Source organism: Carassius carassius, chromosome 37 (genome assembly GCF_963082965.1).
Source record: "Carassius carassius chromosome 37, fCarCar2.1, whole genome shotgun sequence".
NCBI classification, from domain to species: Eukaryota; Metazoa; Chordata; class Actinopteri; order Cypriniformes; family Cyprinidae; genus Carassius; species Carassius carassius.
The window spans coordinates 3,125,909-3,147,425 of record NC_081791.1 but is presented as its reverse complement, the minus strand read 5'-3'; the positions used below and the strand labels follow the sequence as shown (position 1 = coordinate 3,147,425).

The following is a 21,517-nucleotide window of genomic DNA, read 5'->3' as shown; positions in this document are numbered from 1 at the left end:
TGATGATCCTAAAACCGATGCAACCGGTTCTTGACTCGAGAACGAGAACCGCTCTAACCGGCATGCTGCAGTTCAGTATCATCAGCTGCTCTACTCGTGTTGATGTTCTGTTTACTACAAACTCAATTTGTGAATGTGTCATCATTAAATATAAATACAGTACAGATATTTCATAAATCATCCCTTATTCCTATTAAACATAGAGTCTTTAGAGTCTTGATTATTGTCCAACTTCCCTGAAAACCCCTTTGGCCTATACATAATCTACAATATTCAGATTAGAAACATTAATCTTAAATAAAAGCAAAATAAAATATAGTTATTTTATCACACTTTCCGATGTTTAACAAAATAATTGAAAAATTACACGCATGCGTAGTATCATCAGTTCATCGGTTCTCAAATCGGACACATCTGAAAGAAACGCTTTTCGGTTCAGTGTACTGCTGATCCGAAAACTGATGCAATCGGTTCTTGACTCGAGAACGAGAATCAGCTCATCGGTTCTCAAATTGGACGCGTCCGACAGAAATGGTTCTCAGTTCAGTGTACTGGTGATCCGAAAACCGATGCAACTGGTTCTTGCCTCGAGAAAGAGAACTGCTCCTGCAGTGGGCGTGTACGTTTGTCATCTGGCTCTGCTACTCAGTTCATCTTCAGTTCTCTCTTCACAGCAGTTTAGTCAGTGGACTGTTTAGGTAAATGAATTACTCCGGGATACTGCTTTATACTGACTCAGAAGGAGTGTCACTTACATTAAAAAAGTTAACAGCTTAAGTCATTTGTGGATTAATGCTTATTGGAGACGCGAACCGTTTCAAACGATTCAGTTCGATTTGGTGAACTGGTTCAACCGGTTCACTAAGAAGAACCGGTTAAATTTAATGATTCGTTCGCGAATCGGACATCACTACATCACAAGCAATGTCTTCTCTAGCTAAGCATCAGGGAAAATATCCCCTGTGTCGGGGTGGTGTTGGCGCAGTGGATAGGTCACATGCCTTTGGTGTGAGAGACCCGGGTTTGAATCCACTGTGAGACACCAATGTGTCCCTGAGCAAGACACTTAACTGCCTTTACCTCCAGAGGTGTGTGATCTCTGACATATATATCAATTGTAAGTCGCTTTGGATACAAGCGTCAGCTAAATGAATGAATGTAAATGTGTCGAATCCATCCCTGGATAGACCTCACCTCAATGTTGCATTGCCTGCAGAAGAGGCATACGGGCATGTGGTTGGTGGTCATATACCCGCCATCTCCAAGCGGAAAAATAATTCTCTATAGGATTTAGAAATAGTGAGTAAGGGGGCAAGTACAGAACTTCAAAGTGATCATGGTTGGTGAACCAGTTCTGGACCAAAGCAGCCCGATGGAAACATTATCCCAGACAAAAACAGACCTGAGCTAGAAATGTGACAATGTGTTGCGCATTATAGGGACCCAGTTTGGCATGTTGGTACAGTAGGTCTCGAAGACTTATGGCAGCACACAATCTGATATTTCCCCCGCCCTTTCCCCTGGGACGTGCAGAATTGGCCTTTGGCCATTTATATTATGTCCCTGTCATCTGTTTTTGGTAAGGTTGAATCCAGCCTCGTCAATGTAAATGCATTCATGTGGCTGGGCAGCTCCATCCATGACCGAGATTCTCTGTAACATAAAAATACATATTGTGGATGGCTTTTTATTCAAAGCACACACTTACACTACTACATATACAGAACCGACCCACCCCACCACACAGGTACCTGTTTAGCTTTCTGAATGTATCTATTTGGTACTAATCCAGTGGTACATATTCAACTGTTACTGGGCTGCACCCATTCTTTATTGTAAATTTAAAGGACTGAAACACTTACCTGTACACATTAATGTCGAAGTTCTTTGACCCTGACAATGTTCCTCTCAAATGGGACCCTGTACAATTGCTTCATGGTCATGTTGTGCTTTACCAAGATGCGTTTGATAGTTGTAATGCTTATTCGATTTATGTTGTTGAATACTTGCCTATCTGCAAGTATTTGTTGCTGTAGCTGGTGGAGACGGATTGCATTGTTTGCTCTGACTAGGTTCACTATGGCAAGTTCCTGCTGTTAGATGAACAGGCATTGGCATCCACCCCCATTAGGTCTTCTAGCCATTCTGTAGAAAAATGCAACCCCAAATTGTTCTCATTTGCTTCTTTTTTACAGTACTTTGTATACCGAAGTTTACTGTATTTACCATACACAGTACTGAAACATCTCAACACGTTATCACGGTATGTTTTATAAAACTACCACTTTTGTTGGAAAAGGAGCAAAGGCCACCCTGGAATACAATACATGTGATATAGAAGCATGATATGGTACAGTACTGTACTCTAGATACTCTAGATACAGTCTAAGTAGAGTAGAGAGTTGAAGTCAGAATGTCCTTATTATGGCTGAAACTGTGAAACGGCTTAGATTAGTATGGACTATCTGCCCAGCTTCCCTCATAGTCAGGCCATGATTTATGACATGGTCCACCAAAGTTGCTCTTATGTCATCCGAAATAATGGTCATTGCGTGGCCTCTTTGGCCACATCCTCCTCTCTCTCTCTGTCTGTCTGTCTTCCTCTTCCTCTGCCTCTAGTTCTCCCTGCCTCTGTGCTTGCAAAGTTCTCAAAATGGCTTAACTGAGACCTTTTTGTTGCTGGCTGATTGGTGTTCAGTTTTGTAAGTAAGTGTTTTCAGGTGTGTGTCTTTTCAGTTAACCAATGTGTGTTGTATTTTGAATAGATGTGTTTTCCCAATGGTACCCTGAGATTTCATTTTTGAACTAAGTGTCTTATGTATGAAATAGTGTGTAGTGTCTAAGAGCAAGTGTGTTTCAGAAAGGAGCAAGTGTGTTACAGATTTGCCACTAAAGTGCAAGGCAGTGCTTTTGTTTAAATTATGGTTACACTTTGTTTAAGGTATAGTAACAACAACTTCAAGTTATGTTACTTTGGTCTATGCATGTGTCTATAGTATTCAAGCAATGGGCAAAAACTGTAATCTAGATTTAAACTGCAAGAGTGTGTCTGCCTCCCCAACAATGTTAGATAGGTTATTCCAGAGTTTAGGCGCTAAATAGGAAAAGGATCTGCAGCCCACAGTTGATTTTGATATTCTAAGTATTATCAAATTGCCTGAGATTTGAGAACGCAGCTGACGTGGAGGACTATAATGTAAGAAGAGCTCGTTCAAATACTGAGGTGCTAAACCATTCAGGGCTTTATAAGTAATAAGCAAGATTTTAAAATCTATACGATGTTTGATAGGGAGCCAGAGCAGTGTTGACAGGACAGGGCTAATATGGTCATACTTCCTGGTTCTAGTAAGAACTCTAGCTCCTGCATTTAGGTCTAGCTGGAGTTTGTTTATTAAGCATGCAGAACAACCTCCTAATAAAGCATTAAAATTATCTTTGAAAGATTGCTATCAAATAGCACACCTAGGTTCTTATCTGATGACAAAGAACTGACAGAGCAGTAATCAAGTCTTAGACAGCATTCTAGGTTATTACTTGCAGGGTTTTTAGGTGCTATAATTAACACCTCTGTTTTGCAGAATTTAGCAGCATGAAATCATTCGTTATCCAGTTTTTTATATCGACTATGCATTCCGTTAGTTTTTCAAATTGATATGTTTCACCGGGCCGCGAAGAAATATAGAGATGAGTATCATCAGTATAACAGTGAAAGCTAACACTTTGTTTCCTGATGATATTTCCCAATGGTAACATGTAAAGTATGAAGAGTAATGGCCCTAGAACTGAGCCTTGAGGTACTCCATACTGCACTTGTGATCGATATGATACCTCTTCATTCACTGCTATGATTTCATGGTGGTCATATAAGTAAGATTTGAACCATGCCATGCCTAATGCACTTTCATTAATGCCAACAAAGTTTTCTAGTCTATGCAAAATAATGTTGTGGTCAATAGTGTCGAACGCAGCACTAAGATCCAATAGCACTGATAGAGAGCTAGAACCACGATCAGATGATAAGAGCAGGTCATTTGTAACTCTAAGGAGAGCAGTCTCAGTACAATGATATGGTCTAAATCCTGACTGGAAATCCTCGCAGATACCATTTTTCTCTAAGAAGGAATTTAATTGTGAGGATACTACCTTTTCTAGTATCTTGGAAAGAAAATGGAGATTTAAGATCGGTCTGTAATTAATTAGTTCTTTGGGGTCAAGTTGTGGTTTTTTGATGAGAGTCTTAATAACAGCCATTTTGAAGGTTTTGGGGACATATCCTAATGACAATGAGGAATTAATAATAGTAAGAAGAGGATCTATGACTTCTGGAGCTTCTATGCTTTTAGGAGCTTAGATGGAATAGGGTCTAACATACATGTTGTTGGTTTAGATGATTTAACAAGTTTATACAATTCTTCCTCTGCTATAGTAGAGAATGAGTGGAACTGTTCCTCAGGGGATCTATAGTGCACTGTCTGATCCGAAACTGTAGCTGATGGATTCAAGAGATTCAAGATTCAAGATTCAAGATTTTTATTCTTGATGGCTGCACGGTTACAATTTTATCTCTAATAGTATCGATCTTAGAAGTAAAGTAGTTCATAAACTCATTACTGTTGTGATGTTGGGAAATGTCAACACTTGTTGATGCTTTATTTTTCATTAATTTAGCCACTGTATTGAATAAATACCTGGGGTATTTATTTGTTTGTGTTCTTCTAAAAGAGACGAAAAGTAATCAGATTTTAATGCTTTTCTATAGGATAGGTTACTTTCCTACCAAGCAATACAAAATACCTCTAGTTTTATTTTCCTCCAGATGCACTCCATTTTCTGGGCTGCTCTCTTTAGGGTGCGAGTATGCTCATTATACCATGGTGTCAGACTGTTTTCCGTAACCTTCCTTAAGTGTAAAGGAGCAACTGTATTTAAAATTCTAGATAATAGAGAGTCCATAGTTTCTGTTACATCATCAAGTTGTTCTGAGGTTTTGGATACGCTAAGGAATCCTGTACTTTATGTACTTCATGTACTTTAACAATATCTAAAAAATAAAATAAAACTGCATTAAAAATAGAAATGTTGAAAGTGTTTAAGATTTTGCCCAGCTGTGTCTAAGTGGTTCAAACAGAATGAACCATGTGTGCCATACGGTACCAAAATTGGGTTTTGTTAAATTATTTTAAAGTTTTGAATGAAGTGCTTTATTTTGCAAATGATCTGAGATGCTCTGATACTTGTGTGTGTGGATGTGTAAATTGTGTGTAGTGTTTTGAAAAAATGTTTTTAAAATTGTCTAAGCAATAGTAAAAAAAACTGTAAACAGCATAATTTATGTAAATATCCTTGTTACATTGTAGATCTGTCAAAATGGCTGAAAAACTCAATTTGAATTTTGTACTTAAATATTATCAATATTCAAATTATATTCAAATTTAAAAGGCATAATTTCAGTTAGGGGGAAAAAACTTTTGGCCTCTCTCTTGAGGCCACAATAGGGCAAATCGAATGAAATATTAGGCAAGTTTCTTCAAAGCATAATAAAATAACATGACCATCTTTAAAGTGCCCCATTATGCCATTTTAAGGTTGCTAATGTTGTTTTGAAAGTCTCTTAGAACAGATTTACATGCATGCAAGGTAAAAAAACATTACACATTAGTTTTCTCAAAAAATATATTTAATTTCACCTAATTTCTATGATTCGTAAACAACTCGTGGAAAGCAGTTCAGAGAATCAGTCTCTCTAAACCCCTCCTTTCCGTGAGCCCTCACTGCTGTGATTGGTCAAATGACTCTAGAGATTGGCTCTAGATTTGTCTACAGCATACAGCGCGTGTCGGAAACAAAACGCCCATTGACATGACAGAATGACAGCTCTGGAGATTTGTCAGTACATAGTAAAGATACTACTGATTGTACCTCACCAATTCTAGCAGATGTCTGATGATGAAATGGTTGAATTGGCTGATTGAGAAGAGACTGATTAACAAGCATGACTTGAGCAGGACATTTCAGTGGTAAGTGTCAAGTGTTAATAAGTTTGTGGTAATTATGAGACGTGATCAAACAAATTTAATCTAACAGCGTAGGATACAGCGTCTTCTCAACACGATGTTAAAGGGCTCTTTTAAAGATGATTATTTTGTGTATTTAGTGTAACAGAATATGTTGACATGTTTTAATGCACTCCAAAGAGAAAGGACAAATTTAAATCGTGTCATATGACCCTTTTAACCACACAAATTTTCACATTTATCACAAATGACTCCACTGTCATTTGTGGACTCCACTTAAATACCAATCACAAAGAGTACTTTCTTCATTTAAAAACATGAGATACAGTGGGATGGGGAAAAACGGCCGTAAAGTCCTGAGACAGGTTTTTAAAAACTTGAACTTACATTAATTTGGCATGGCTTTCTAAACATGCCATTCTCTTGTGCGAGACGTGAGTGCAACAGTGATAGATGGACCTCTAGAAAATGTGATAAAAATGTGTTCTATGTGAACAGCTTGGTCTCGGTTTTGATGTAAACAACATCATTGATGTTCTCTTTTTGCAATATTTTGAATTAACAACATAGCAGTGCCACATCTAGTGGATTCAATTGGATAAGCTGAGAAAAACATTAAAATGCAATGAAGCTTACATTGTCATCACATTTTGTGCACCACTGATAAGGCTTCCTGATACACACCTACAATTTGAATGCAACGTTTCTGCATTCGAATGTGGATTTTTATTTTAAATTGAATGAATTTAAAAAAAAAATTTTGACATTGCACCATAGATAAATACACTATAACAGGTAACTTCATTAGCACTCCACTAACTGTTTCATCATGAACACCTTGAACAATACAAGTATTTAGATACAGGTCATATGACGAAGAATCACATCTGAAAGTGTAAAAAAAAAAAAAAATCCCTCCCAAAAAAGTGTTTGACTGATGCGTTTGCATCTTGCATTTTTGCAGCATCTCTTATGACATGCCGTTGAGGAAAGCAGCTCTGGTTTAAATAAGTTTAACACAAAACTCAACACAAACTGAAAAGCCATTTGGTGTGAATGTCCCCTAAATCTTACTTATTTCAGAGTAAAAAATTAGAGCTCAATCTAGAATAGTTCAGGCATAAAAATGCAGCCTGAATCGCAGAAGCTTATAAAAGATTTTAAATCTCAGCTTGTAGTGGGAATGGTACACTTGGTTTTACATGAAAATCCTAGGCTAGAGTGCCTAGAGACTGTTAATACCTATACAGGAGGGGTCCTGCAGAAAGCCTAGATGCTTAATAATAACTATGGCATTATATTTGCCCATTTAAAACAATCTGGATGGATTTGTCAGCATTAGAAAGGCTAAGAAAAATGTTTGTGCATAAGAACAGCAGAATGTTTGCATGATAATCTTTTCTGCACATGCAATGTATGTGAAATTGTATTTTGTATTGTGTATTTTTACATTCAATTTGCTTTCTTGTCTTGTCTAGTGTGGAGGGGAATGTTCAAAACAGTGAGGCCGGCCCTTCCTTGGACACCAGCACAGGATATGGCCATGGCCGAGGCCCTGTCACACACAGTTCTTCCTTGAGTCCAGAACAGTTTGAAAGCCCAGTGTACGGTCATAGTGTCCAGCCAGGCCCACAGCGCCCTCAGCGGCCAAAACTACAGCACTCTCAGTCCATCCTCCGCAAGCAGGCAGAGGAGGAGGCCATCAAGCGCTCGCGCTCCCTCTCTGAGAGCTATGAGCTCTCCACAGACCTGCAGGACAAGAAGGTACAGTGGCCCAGCAAATTAAAAGTGGATCAGAGATTTGAACGAACGTATGCTGCATTTTGTAGTTTGCACATTCATGATTATCAACAACATAGTTTGTGTTTCAAAACTTGGATAACTCTTTATTTTGAAACACACACACACACACACACACACTCACACATAACGTTGTTGATAATTAGAAATTTTACTAATAAGTAACTTTGCACCTACATGTCAGCTAGCAGTCATTACAGTATTAGTACATTGTAAAAATAAAAAAAGGTCAAAGACCTAAAAAAAACCCCCCGATTAATTGGTTAATGGTAAATTCTCATAATATATGGTGAAAAACAGCAATGCATTTAATGTAATTTTATGGTAATAATTTTGGAAGTATAAAATAGCATAATTTACTGTGAAAACCATGAAGTGACATTCCCAGAATTTGCTGCGTTACATTTGATGTTTCTTATTAGTTTTTATTATTTTCATTTTAATGGTTATATTCATTAGGGTTGTGCTGTATGTTACATCTAATGTTGTTAAATGAATGTTTAATGCATTATTTCAGCATCATGTGTATCACCATGAAGTTGTTTGTGATAAGCTTTTGTTCATCATGTGACTTTCTCATGACCCCATGCTTTTGGTGGTTATCAGTGTATTACAAAAGTACTAAACGTATTTCTGTACTTACTTTAATAGGTTGCTACAGTGCTGCTGGAAAGTTTGTGATTGTATAATTGTCTATATTTCTACATAAATATAACCCAAAAAATATTTTTTCATATTTTTTCAAAGAGAACCCAATCAAACAAATAAGATGAAAATATATACTGTAGGATCGGCTGTTAATTTGAAGTAAAATTAGAGTCCATCTATTCAGAGGTGTTTTTAATCAGTGAGATGACTATCAGGTGTCAGTGTGTTATTTAAAGGACAGCGATCTATCAAAGTTTGGTCATGTTTGTGGAAGTGTATCATGGCACAAACAAATGAGATCTCTGAGAACCTGTTCTTAATCAGGCTAGAAAGGGTTACAAAAACATCTCTAAAAAGACTGGACTGCACCAATCCACAGTAAAACAGATTGTGTACAAATGGAGAAAATTCAAGACCGTTCTTACCCTCCCCAGAAGTGGTTGACCAACAAAGAACACTCTAAAAGCAAGACATGTAAAAGTCATGTAAAAACAGTAACTTTGCAACTACAGGTCAACTAGCAGTCATTAAAGTGTTAGTAGACTGTCTGCTTAATATCTTCTAGCACTAGTTGACATGTAGTTGCAAGCTACTTATAGTTAGTAGAATGTATAAAGCTGACTACCAAAATAACTATACACAATGTGTTGTACCTTCTTATTAACCCTATTTGGTTTGTCATGATATAGTCCTAATCATATGTTTCTTGGCTTTCTAAGGTGGAAATGCTTGAGCGGAAATACGGAGGCCGTTTCATAACCCGCCATGCAGCGCGCACCATCCAGACAGCTTTCCGCCAACACCAGATGAACAAGAACTTTCAGCGTCTCAGGAGCTCGATGTCGGAGAACCGCATGACCCGCAGGATCCTTCTGTCCAACATGAGGATGCAGTTTTCCTTTGAGGGGCCTGAGAAAGCTCATGGATCTGTTTTGTTGGGGAGGCAAATGTCTCTCCTGGATGATGTCAGCCAAGAAGGAGGCATGGTGCAGGCCACAGAGATGGTCCCTGTCATTTTGGAAGCCCCAGAAACTCAAAACGACTTGACAGACACAATCACACAGCTTGAGGACACTTTCTCCAGGCAAGTGAAGTCACTGGCGGAGTCGATCGACGATGCACTGAACTGCCGTAGTCTGCACAGAGAGGAGACGCAGCCCGAGCAAGTGGTTTGTCAGGAGAACAAGCATCAGGATGATGAGGTCTGTGACGTGACACTCTTCATCGATGAAGAGGAGCTCTCTCCGCTGGTCCAGCCGTCCACGGACTCCAGGGATGAGAAGCTGGACATGGACACTCCTTCCCTCGAGCGCCAGGGACCAGGCTTACCCCTGCTGACTGTTGAGCCTCCCAGCGACAGAGCAGCAGATACAAGCCACCAGTCCAAGCAAGATCTGGTCCAGCCGCTAAACATTTACCAACGCACCGCAGCCGGACCCCGTCCCAAACAAGGGCTACCTCCTAGAGTCCCCTCGCTCTCTGGAGACGAAGAGCCGCTTCGTCACCGGCAGCTGGAGAGCCACCTGGCCACCAACGGCAAGCGACAGAGCAAGTCTGAGTCTGACTTCTCAGACGGAGACAATGACAGCATCAACAGCAATTCAAACTCCATTGACACGATAAACTCAGAAATGTCATCCAGAGACGAACAAAGTTTCATCAAACAGACGTACCACAAAGACACTCACAACAGCTGGGACTCTCCGGCCTTCAGCAGCGATATCATGCGCAAGAGACGATACCGCATCGGCCTCAACCTCTTCAATAAGTATGTATTACAGTTATCAAAACTGAGATTTATACAGCATGGAGAAATAATCTTTCCATTGATGGTTTGTTAAGATAGGCCTATATTTGGATTTTTTAAAGTTGTCTAAATTAATTTTTGATATATTTACGATAAGAAATTTACATCTTTATATCCTAATGATTTAGGCAGAAAAGAACAAATTGATAATTTTGACCCATACATTGTATTGTTGGCAATTGCTGCATGTATACCTGTACTACTGATGACTGCTTTTGTGCTCAAGGGTCACATATTTTATTATATTATATTATATTAAGGATCAGTTCTCACTGTTAACTAGCTGCTTATTAGCATGCATATAACTAGCATTTTGGCTGTTTATTAGTACTTATAAAGCATGTATTAATGCCTTGTTCTGCATGATCATATTTTAGATCCCTTAAAGGTTCCCCCAAAAACAAGATTTATGTCATTAAATACTCTCCCTCATGTCGTTCCAAAGCTGTAAGACCTTCATTCATCTTCAGAACACAAATTAAGATATTTTTTTAAGCATTCCAAGAGCTCTCTGACCTGTGATATTAATATTAATGTATATTATGTATGTTTTGATTTCTTTTTAATTATTATTTTATTTGTTGTTTAGGTATATTTTCAATAATTTTATCACCAATTTTATATCCTAATTTAGAATTCTCAAATTCTGGTGTAATAACTTTTTCAAATATGTTTTGTGCCAGCCTTTAAAATCTTTCAAAATGTTTCAGGGATGATGATCAGTGATCAGAATTAACAAAATTGGCAAAAACTGGTCTTTTTTAGCAAATATTACTTAATCTCTTCAACTTATTGAGCTTGATGATGCCAGTACTGAAAATTTGGATAAAGACTGTCGGAGAGATGTTTGTTCCTTGTGGTCAACACGACTTATGATGTCTGTCCTAGAAATCTGGGGCCTCATTTATAAAATGTTGCGTAGAAAACATCTTAAAATTGATCTTACGATCATCTCTCAAATATGCGTATTTGTCATTCATTGAATGAACGTATGCACAGAAAACGCACGCACACCTCTCTTTCAGATGTGAAATCTAAGAATCACCAATGAGCTTGTGTTAGCAATGGAAACAATATTAAGTAATCATTCTTAATATTTAGAACTTTTATTTTTTTTAAATGTTTGTAAAATATAATCTTGCTTACTTTTTAATTACGAGACACGTAAGAAAGTTTTTGCTAAAGTAAACATAAATAATGAGGATTTTATGTATTCCACACTGGAGTGAGAGTACATCATATTAGAGGTCTTCACGGGTCCAAAAATTCGTGCCTGAACCAGAAAGAGACCCGTAATGTACTACACCGAACCGACCCGGACCCGTCTAATATTTCAAAAGCTGGACCCGGACCCGTGTAGATCTGAGAAATGCCTACCCGGACCCGACCCAGACCCGTATATTATTTGAAAGCTGGACCCGAACCCGTCGGGAAGACACAGACCCGACTGGACCCGACTGTCACATATTCCACCTTAAATTGCTATTACAAGTCAATAAACATGTTGCGAAAAAAAAAAAACCTATATCTTAATTTAAGGAGCGGTAGTTTGTGATGCATTATAATCACATTAAGGAGTACCTGACTGCCTGTGATGGATTATAATCCTCAGACAATAAAGTTATCCATGTTATTCCGCTCGTTATTCCGGAAGTCCAAGCTTAATCCACTCATTATTTCAGCTTCAAAGTTCCACTTGATGTCACGGTGACGAATGACAAATGCTACTGTGCACATGTAACGTTACATTCTGACTCGAGTTAACTCGCATAATAACTTTGACTGTTTACCCTTTTGAACTATAATAACGAACGCTCCTTCAGTGCCATGGCCGCTTACGCTATCATCTCTGTGCTCTCTGCTCTGAGTTGAGTCTGAATCTGACCACTAAAACTTTAAGATTAAACAGTTTATTTATATTAGTATAAAAATGGGAGAAAATGTAAAGCGTGGTTTGTCCCTCACTGGTTGCCATAGAAACATGACACGCGCTTGAGACTGCACATGCGTGTTAGCTGGATCATCCTAAAATATGCTTTAACGCAATTTGAGCATCATAGAAAACATTCATGTGACAGTTCACCTCCGATTTGGTTGCTGATTTGAAATATATTAAATGTGTCAAGTCTGCAAGCATTATTACCGTGCGTGCACTTGCATTTTGCGCGCTCTGCTTCTAACGGCAGAGAGAGAGAGAGAGAGAGATCGCTGTTTTTTTTTGTTTTTTTTTTGCTCACTCTGTTCTTTTCCTAATTTTACAAGTTGCAAGTTACAAAAAACACAAGCAGTGTCTGATCACGGCCAGGTGCTCTCCGAGTCCGATGACTCCGATCGCACGGGTATTACACATAATGTTAAACAGACCCAGGACCCGAAGTAATAGATTCGGACCCGACCCGGACCCGGCAGACCATTTAAAATATAGACCCGGGTCCCGGGTCGGGTCCCGGGTCGATGGGTCTCGGGTGCACTGTGAAGACCTCTACATCATATGAATCATAACTGTGTGTACAGTAACTCTTTTCAGTTGAAGCAATATTATTTTTCCTATTATTCAATACTATTCTTCCTATACCTTTTCAAGTTTCTTTTTTGGATTGCATTTATGTTTTAGTTTGCATGTCCTATAGCCACTATGACGAGTATGATTTTGAGCGTTCAGTAGGATGAGACCTGCTGATCTACTTTCAGAAAGCCAGAGAAGGGCATCCAGTACCTGACGGAGAGGGGCTTTATTCCGGACACTCCTGTGGGTGTGGCCCACTTCCTGCTGCAGAGGAAAGGCTTGAGTAGACAAATGATTGGAGAATTTCTTGGGAACAGACAGAAACAGTTCAACAGGGATGTTTTAGAGTAAGTATTTTTTATTCATATACATGATATCACTTTTTCATAGTTTATGATTGCCACGTTCCATAAATAAAATACACAAATTACAGACACAAATTGTATTGAATGTTTTAGAAAAACTAACTTAAATAAAGTGATCCTAGCATACAGTTTTAAACACATTAAATATCTAATTCAAACAAAGTGACATCATTTGGACCTCTTCTATCTTACACAAACAATAGGTCTATCTCCGACAGTGTTTGTCAAAATCAAAGATTCAACCATGTAACTTAAGTGAAATTTGTAACCTAGCTACTTGCTCCCAGTTAGGCCACTAACTTTAGTTTTTCTACTGATAATGAATTTATAAACAAAACCAAACACACTTTCTGTACCCTGTTTTGTGGCATTCAGCAGGTATGTGTTGACGTTTGAGGGCACATTCTTAAAATGAAAGATGTTTAAAAGGTTCTCACAGCGATTCCATAGAAGAACCACTTTTGGTTCCACAAAAAACCATTCATTCGAAGATTTTTTTAAAGAACCATCCCTTTCTTACCTTTTTATAATCTGAAGAACCTTCTTTCACCTCAAAGAAGCTTTTGTAAAACAGAGAGGCTCTTCAGATGTTAAAGGTTCTTCATGGAACCATCTAGAAGAAAAGGTTCATCTATGGCATCACCGTGAAGCACCTTTGTTTGTAAGAGTGCGTGTGTGTCTGTGGCAGCTGTGTGGTGGATGAGCTGGATTTCTCAGTGATGGAGCTGGATGAAGCTCTGCGGAAATTCCAGGCTCAAATCCAGGTTCAGGGCGAGGCACAGAAAGTGGAGCGCCTGATCGAGGCTTTCAGGTGTGTTATCAAGCGTCATTATGAAGTGTTATAACTTAGAAAAGACAAATAAACAAGGGAAAAGATAAACAAGCAGCACTAACTCTAAAAAGATCATTTTCATTGCTTCATATTGAAATGTTTTAACATGATTGTGATCTCGGGTGTGTCTTTGTTCAGCCAGCGCTACTGCATCTGTAACCCTGATGTGGTCTGTCAGTTCAGAAACCCTGACACCATCTTCATCTTGGCTTTCGCCATCATCCTCCTCAACACAGACATGTACAGCCCCAATGTCAAGCCAGAACGCAAGATGAAGCTTGAGGACTTCGTCAAAAATCTGCGAGGTTTGATTGAAACGCACACAAACAAAACAGATACAGCTGTGAAGCAATATTCCAGCTGTAATGGCAGTCTTGTGTTTGTGTTGGAAGGGGTTGATGATGGTGAGGACATCCCTCGGGAGATGCTGGTCGGGATTTACGAGCGGATCCAGAAGAAGGAGCTCAAAACCAATGAGGACCATGTGTCTCAGGTGCAGAAGGTGGAGAAACTCATTGTGGGCAAGAAGCAAGTAGGTTCATCATAATCCTGCTTTATGAAACTGTACTAAATTTGCTAAGAGATGCAGACGTTTATTTTGAATCCCCAATCATTGACCACCTTCTTAAACACTATCTGTGTAATTAATGAAGATAATGAGAGGCCGTCAGTTCTGGTCATTCTTCAACAATTCAGATATGACCATTTAGAATTTCATAAAGAGAATTGCATTAATACACACACACACACACACACACACACACACACACACACACACACACACACACACACACACACATATCTTGACTTTTCCTCTTGCATTACAGATGGGATCACTTCACCATGGCCTTGGATGTGTAAGTATTTTTTCATGTTGCATAAATACGGCAGCTGTCCATCTGTGTGTGACAAATTGTTCTTTCTTTCCACACTTCACTACCACAGACACTTTACCTAATATAAATTTCTTTCCAAATGTCAAATCTGAACCTAAAATCAATAACTGAATATTTCGCACTGGATGTAAAACATTTTCTTTATCCTTTCAATGCATAATTTAAATACAGATACAGTATGTAAAGATTTGGTAACAGAACAAAAATGTAAAAGACTCTTCCAAGACTTAAAAGCTGATTGAAATGCTTCACGTCATGTACAGTAAATTAATCTGACTGTGTGTGTATACTTACAGTATCCAAAAATGAAAATTAATTTACTCACACTCATTGTTACAAAAGTTGTTACAAAAAGAAGATATTTAGAAGAATGTTGGTATCCAAACTGTTGCTTATAACCATTCACTTTTTATAGGTTTTTTTTGTTTTGTTTTGTCTTTTTTTTGTTAATACTGTGGAAGTCAATGGCAACCGTCAACTTGTTTGGTTACCAGCATTCTTCAAAATAACTCATTTTGTGTCCAGCAGAAGAAAGAAGCTCATAAAGGTTTGAAATAACTTGAGGGAAAGTAAATTATGAGAGAACTTTCATGTTTTGGGTGGACTATCCATATTTTGGATGCAAATTTGCGTTCATAAGTGAGCTAAATCTGACAAAACCTCATTGTTTTGTGGAAATTCTCAATGGTGACAACAATAATAAAAGGTAAATAAAGGGTTAGGGTGTGTTAGGTTATAATTTTATAGCTAGCTCTATATAAAAACAGTAGATCAGTAGAACAATATATCATAGCTCACTATAAAAATAGCCGTCGGTCGGTGGAAAGTCTCCACCATGATAGAGAAACAAACACGTGTTTGTGTGTGTGTGTGTGTGTGTGTGTGTGTGTGTGTGTGTGTGTGTGTTACAGGTGCTGTCTCAGGCTCATCGCAGGCTGGTGTGTTACTGCAGACTGTTCGAGGTCCCAGATCCCAACAGACTGCAGAAACTGGGGCAGCACCAGCGGGAGATCTTCCTGTTTAATGACCTTCTGGTGGTGAGAGATCACACGACATGAGCATGCTACATCGTCTACTAAACCCATTAATGGACAAATATCAGCATGTGTTGATCACTGATTTCTGCAACTTTGTAACAGGTTACCAAGATCTTCCAGAAGAAGAAAAACTCAGTGACGTATAGTTTCAGGCAGTCTTTCTCTCTGTACGGGATGCAAGTCATGCTCTTTGAGAACCAGTGTAAGAAATATGAACACAATCAATCTTTCTGAATGGAAGGCTAGAAGTGCCATTAAAATAATAAGTAGTGCTGTCAAACGATTAATCGCATCTAATGTTATATTTTATATATTTTCATATATTTATATATAATATAAATTATATGAATATAAATATGTAAATATTTTCAAAAGATATGTTGTATGTTTTTGTATTTATATATACATAATAAATATACACAGTACACACATATATAATGTTAAATAAATATATTTTGGATGTGGTTAATCGCGATTAATCATTTGACAGCGCTAATAAGGAATCAATAATAATTATTTATACAACAATTGTATTTTACTTGAAAAAAATATTTGGTAACACTTTAATATAAAGACCGATTCTCACTATTAACTAGTTGCTTATATGCATGCCTGTTATTATCATATTGGCTGTTTATTAATACTTATAGAGCACATATTCTGCGTGACTGTATTCTACATCCCTAATCTTACACAATACCTAAACTTAACAACTACCTCACTGACTATTAATAAACAGCAAACTAGGAGTTTATTGAGGCAAAAGTAGTAGTTAATTATTGGTTAATAGTTAGAATTGAACCTTAAAATAGAGTTTGACCAAATGTTTTATTTCTTCGTTTTATGGCACTCTTACACGCCAGGCTGTATGTATCCAAAAGGCCACTGCATACTGCACTGACAGACACAGAGCAATGCAGACAATCACCAGATTACAATACATTAATTCTGTGACATTCCACCTCCCAAAAAGAGCCGATCCAGCATGTTCAGTCATTGAACAAATTTGATTCGACAGACACCATCAGACACAGACAGGGTAAAACACTGATCAGACAAAAGCTGACCAAGTGTCTGCTGCTATCTGTCAGTGTTTATCAGTGTGGTGTGAATTAACCTAAAGTAAAATTGTGTTTTCTTATTTTCTCAGTCTATCCGAATGGTATCCGGCTGACTTCAGCCATTCCTGGTGCAGACTTCAAAGTCCTGATCAATTTGAATGCTCCAAACTCTCAGGACCGCAAGAAATTCACCAGCGACCTGCGAGAGTCCATCGCTGAGGTCCAGGAAATGGAAAAGTACCGGATAGAGTGTAAACAGACCTTTATTCTTCCTCATCCTCACCGTTAGCAAAGCAGGTTTTGTGAGCTGCCCATGTTAATGTGGTTTTCAGAGACAGAGTTGCAGTTGTTAGGAATAAAGAGCAAAAATCAGAAATCACATGATCTTCTTGAAATCTATCATTTCACCACCATGGTCTCATTAGCGTTTGACAGGAATGCTGGACTCATTTCATGTGCAACAACAAGGCAATCCAATCATATTATAATGGTCATTTACATGTTTGATTGTTAGGGTCAGACTCGGAGGTTTCATTTCCAAATCAGAAACCCAGTGTGGCTCAAATCAGATTTTTTGGGTGACTGCATAAAAAGAAAAATCAATCTGACATTTCAGTTCTGATCTGGGCCACCTTCACCTTCTTGACACACTGTTTTCCTGATGAATGTTGTTCAGTTGCTTTGACGCAATGTATTTTGTTTAAAGCGCTATATAAATAGAGGTGACTTGACTTGACTTGACTTATGTGAAAATAAATCAGATATGCATCTGAATTTTGTGCATTGCGACTGCTACATGAATTTCAGATCAGAATTCATGCCATTTTTAAATCTAACTCAACATTCTTCGAGATTTCTCATTTGACTTAAGACTCATTTGTACAAAAAAAAAAAAAAAAAAGAAATTGTAAAAACTGAGTAAGCTTGTCTCCTCTTTTCTGATGGACAACCATCTTATTTTATAATATTCTTTATGAATGTTATGGGAAATAAAGCACATTAAACTGAAATCAGCTTTACTGTAGATGGAGGACTATCCGCTAAATCACTTAGCTCCAGTCAAGTCAAGTCAAGTCACCTTTATTTACATAGCGCTTTAAACAAAATACATTGTGTCAAAGCAACTGAACAACATTCATTAGGAAAACAGTGTGTCAATAATGCAAAATGATAGTTAAAGGCAGTTCATCATTGAATTCAGTGATGTCATCTCTGTTCAGTTAAATAGTGTCTGTGCATTTATTTGCAAACAAGTCAACGATATCGCTGTAGATGAAGTGACCCCAACTAAGCAAGCCAGAGGCGACAGCGGCAAGGAACCGAAACTCCATCGGTGACAGAATGGAGAAAAAAACCTTGGGAGAAACCAGGCTCAGTTGGGGGGCCAGTTCTCCTCTGACCAAACGAAACCAGTAGTTCAATTCCAGGCTGCAGCAAAGTCAGATTGTGCAGAAGAATCATCTGTTTCCTGTGGTCTTGTCCTGGTGGTCATCTGAGACAAGTTCTTTACAGGGGATCTGTATCTGGGGCTCTAGTTGTCCTGGTCTCCGCTGTCTTTCAGGGCAATAGAGGTCCTTTCTAGGTGCTGATCCACCATCTGGTCTGGATACGTACTGGATCCGGGTGACTGCAGTGACCCTCTGATCTGGATACAGACTGGATCTGGTGGCTACAGTGACCTCGGAATAAGAGAGAAATAGACTAATATTAGCATAGATTCCATTCTTCTAATGATGTAGCAAGTACATAGGGTGTTATGGGAAGTGTTTCCGGTTGCGGTTTACCTAATTAATGCAGCCTAAAAATCCTTTAACGGATTTGGATATTAAAAGCATATTAGTATGTTATGTGTAAGCCAGGTTAAAGAGATGGGTCTTTAATCTAGATTTAAACTGCAAGAGTGTGTCTGCCTCCCGAACAATGTTAGGTAGGTTATTCCAGAGTTTAGGCGCCAAATAGGAAAAGGATCTGCCGTCCGCAGTTGATTTTGATATTCTAGGTATTATCAAATTGCCTGAGTTTTGAGAACTTAGCGGACGTAGAGGATTATAATGTAAAAGGAGCTCATTCAAATATTGAGGTGCTAAACCATTCAGGGCTTTATAAGTAATAAGCAATATTTTATACGATGTTTGATAGGGAGCCAGTGCAGTGTTGACAGGACCGGGCTAATATGGTCATACTTCCTGGTTCTAGTAAGAACTCTTGCTGCTGCATTTTGGACTAGCTGTAGTTTGTTTACTAAGTGTGCAGAACAACCACCCAATAAAGCATTACAATAATCTAACCTTGAGGTCATAAATGCATGGATTAACATTTCTGCATTTGACATTGAGATTATAGGCCGTAATTTAGATATATTTTTGAGATGCAAAAATGCAGTTTTACAAATGCTAGAAACGTGGCTTTCTAAGGAAAGATTGCGATCAAATAGCAGACCTAGGTTCCTAACTGGGGACGAAGAATTGACAGAGCAACCATCAAGTCTTAGACAGTGTTCTAGGTTATTACAAGCAGAGTTTTTAGGTCCTATAATTAACACCTCTGTTTTTTCAGAATTTAGCAGTAAGAAATTACTCGTCATCCAGTTTTTTATATCGACAATGCATTCCATTAGTTTTTCAAATTGGTGTGTTTCACCGGGCCGTGAAGAAATATAGAGCTGAGTATCATCAGCATAACAGTGAAAGCTAACACCATGTTTCCTGATGATATCTCCCAAGGGGTAACATATAAAGCGTGAAGAGTAGCGGCCCTAGTACTGAGCCTTGAGGTACTCCATACTGCACTTGTGATCGATATGATACATCTTCATTCACTGCTACAAACTGATGGCAGTCAAATAAGTACGATTTAAACCATGCTAATGCACTTCCACTGATGCCAACAAAGTGTTCAAGTCTATGCAAAAGAATGTTGTGGTCAATTGTGTCAAACGCAGCACTAAGATCCAATAAAACTAATAGAGAGATACACCCACGATCAGATGATAAGAGCAGATCATTTGTAACTCTAAGGAGAGCAGTCTCAGTACTATGATACGGTCTAAATCCTGACTGGAAATCCTCACATATACCATTTTTCTCTAAGAAGGAATATAATTGTGAGGATACCACCTTTTCTAGTATCTTGGACAGAAAAGGGAGATTCGAGATTGGTCTATAATTAACTAGTTCTTTTGGGTCAAGTTGTGGTTTTTTGATGAGAGGCTTAATAACAGCCAGTTTGAAGGTTTTGGGGACATATCCTAATGACAATGAGGAATTAATAATGGTCAGAAGAGGATCTATGACTTCTGGAAGCACCTCTTTTAGGAGCTTAGATGGTATAGGGTCTAACATACATGTTGTTGGTTTAGATGATTTAACAAGTTTATACAGTTCTTCCTCTCCTATAGTAGAGAATCAGTGGAACTGTTCCTCAGGGGGTCTATAGTGCACTGTCTGATGTGATACTGTAGCTGACGGCTGAATGGTTGCAATTTTATCTCTAATAGTATCAATTTTAGAAGTAAAGTAGTTCATAAAGTCATTACTGCTGTGGTGTTGGGAAATGTCAACACTTGTTGAGGCTTTATGTTTCGTTAATTTAGCCACTGTATTGAATAAATACCTGGGGTTACGTTCGTTTTCTTCTAAAAGAGAAGAAAAGTAATTGGATCTAGCAGTTTTTAATGCTTTTCTGTAGGATAGGTTACTTTCCTGCCAAGCAATACGAAATCCATTTTTCGGTCCATTTTTTCGGCTCCAGTGTTGCCAAGTCTGTGGTTTTCCCGTATTTTCATGTCCGTGGGTTTATTCTTCATGTCCACGGGTTGAAGTGACCCCAATAATGAGATATCTAGTCCCTGAAATGCAAATTTTCCCACCAAAAAAAAAAAAAAAAAAAATTTCCTCTGGAATGTTGTCTATGTACGATGTTCTTTGTAGTTGTATGCTATAGGAATGAAATTATTGTTGACTGTATGTGTGTGTTTGAATGTTTGCAGCTGAGCTAGAGAAACAGAAAGGAGTGGTCAGACCCAGTATGTCTCAGAGCATGTCGGGCCTAAAGAAGGAGAGCGGAAACAGCACCATGGGCCGCACTAGTCTGGATGACACGTACACCATGGGGGAGGGGCTAAAGCGGAGCGCGCTCAGTAGCTCCCTGCGTGACCTTTCTGAAGCAGGTGAGTTCAGTGTATCTGATGTACTGATGAGCAGATGGCCTTTCTGCTCAGTAAAACCAGAAAGTGGTTTTATGGTCATTTGATTCCCTGTGTACAATGATTTTCCTGTACATAATCTTTACACATATTATATTACAAATAATTTTTCCACTGGTAACATTAGATGACTGCAGTATTGGTCCTAAGGTTTGCAGCTTGCATTCAGAGAATTAAGTAAAAAAATAGTTGGTACACAAATGATCATGTGTGATGTGAATAGCTCCTCTGTTTATATTCTGAATCATTTTTCACAAGCAGTATTTGATCTTGGCAGTGTTGTATCAGTGCTCTTAGTTTTAGAAACATTATTTGAGTTGTAGCATTGTATAAATCATCACTTTTCT

At 38.3% G+C, this 21,517-nt stretch overlaps 1 protein-coding gene across 2 annotated transcripts in view; it reads left to right on the top strand.

Moving 5' to 3' along the window:
- The window catches only part of LOC132117848 (IQ motif and SEC7 domain-containing protein 1-like), an 85,646-nt gene that overhangs the window by 58,608 nt on the left and 5,521 nt on the right, over window positions 1-21,517 (top strand). For both annotated transcript variants that reach the window (XM_059527162.1, XM_059527163.1), the window contains 11 exons: window positions 7,493-7,778; window positions 9,182-10,230; window positions 12,961-13,122; window positions 13,829-13,951; window positions 14,111-14,277; window positions 14,365-14,504; window positions 14,800-14,829; window positions 15,780-15,905; window positions 16,008-16,107; window positions 17,056-17,217; window positions 20,955-21,134. In XM_059527162.1, the coding sequence (XP_059383145.1) occupies window positions 7,493-7,778; window positions 9,182-10,230; window positions 12,961-13,122; window positions 13,829-13,951; window positions 14,111-14,277; window positions 14,365-14,504; window positions 14,800-14,829; window positions 15,780-15,905; window positions 16,008-16,107; window positions 17,056-17,217; window positions 20,955-21,134 (2,525 nt within the window). The remainder of the gene's footprint in view (window positions 1-7,492; window positions 7,779-9,181; window positions 10,231-12,960; window positions 13,123-13,828; window positions 13,952-14,110; window positions 14,278-14,364; window positions 14,505-14,799; window positions 14,830-15,779; window positions 15,906-16,007; window positions 16,108-17,055; window positions 17,218-20,954; window positions 21,135-21,517) is intronic.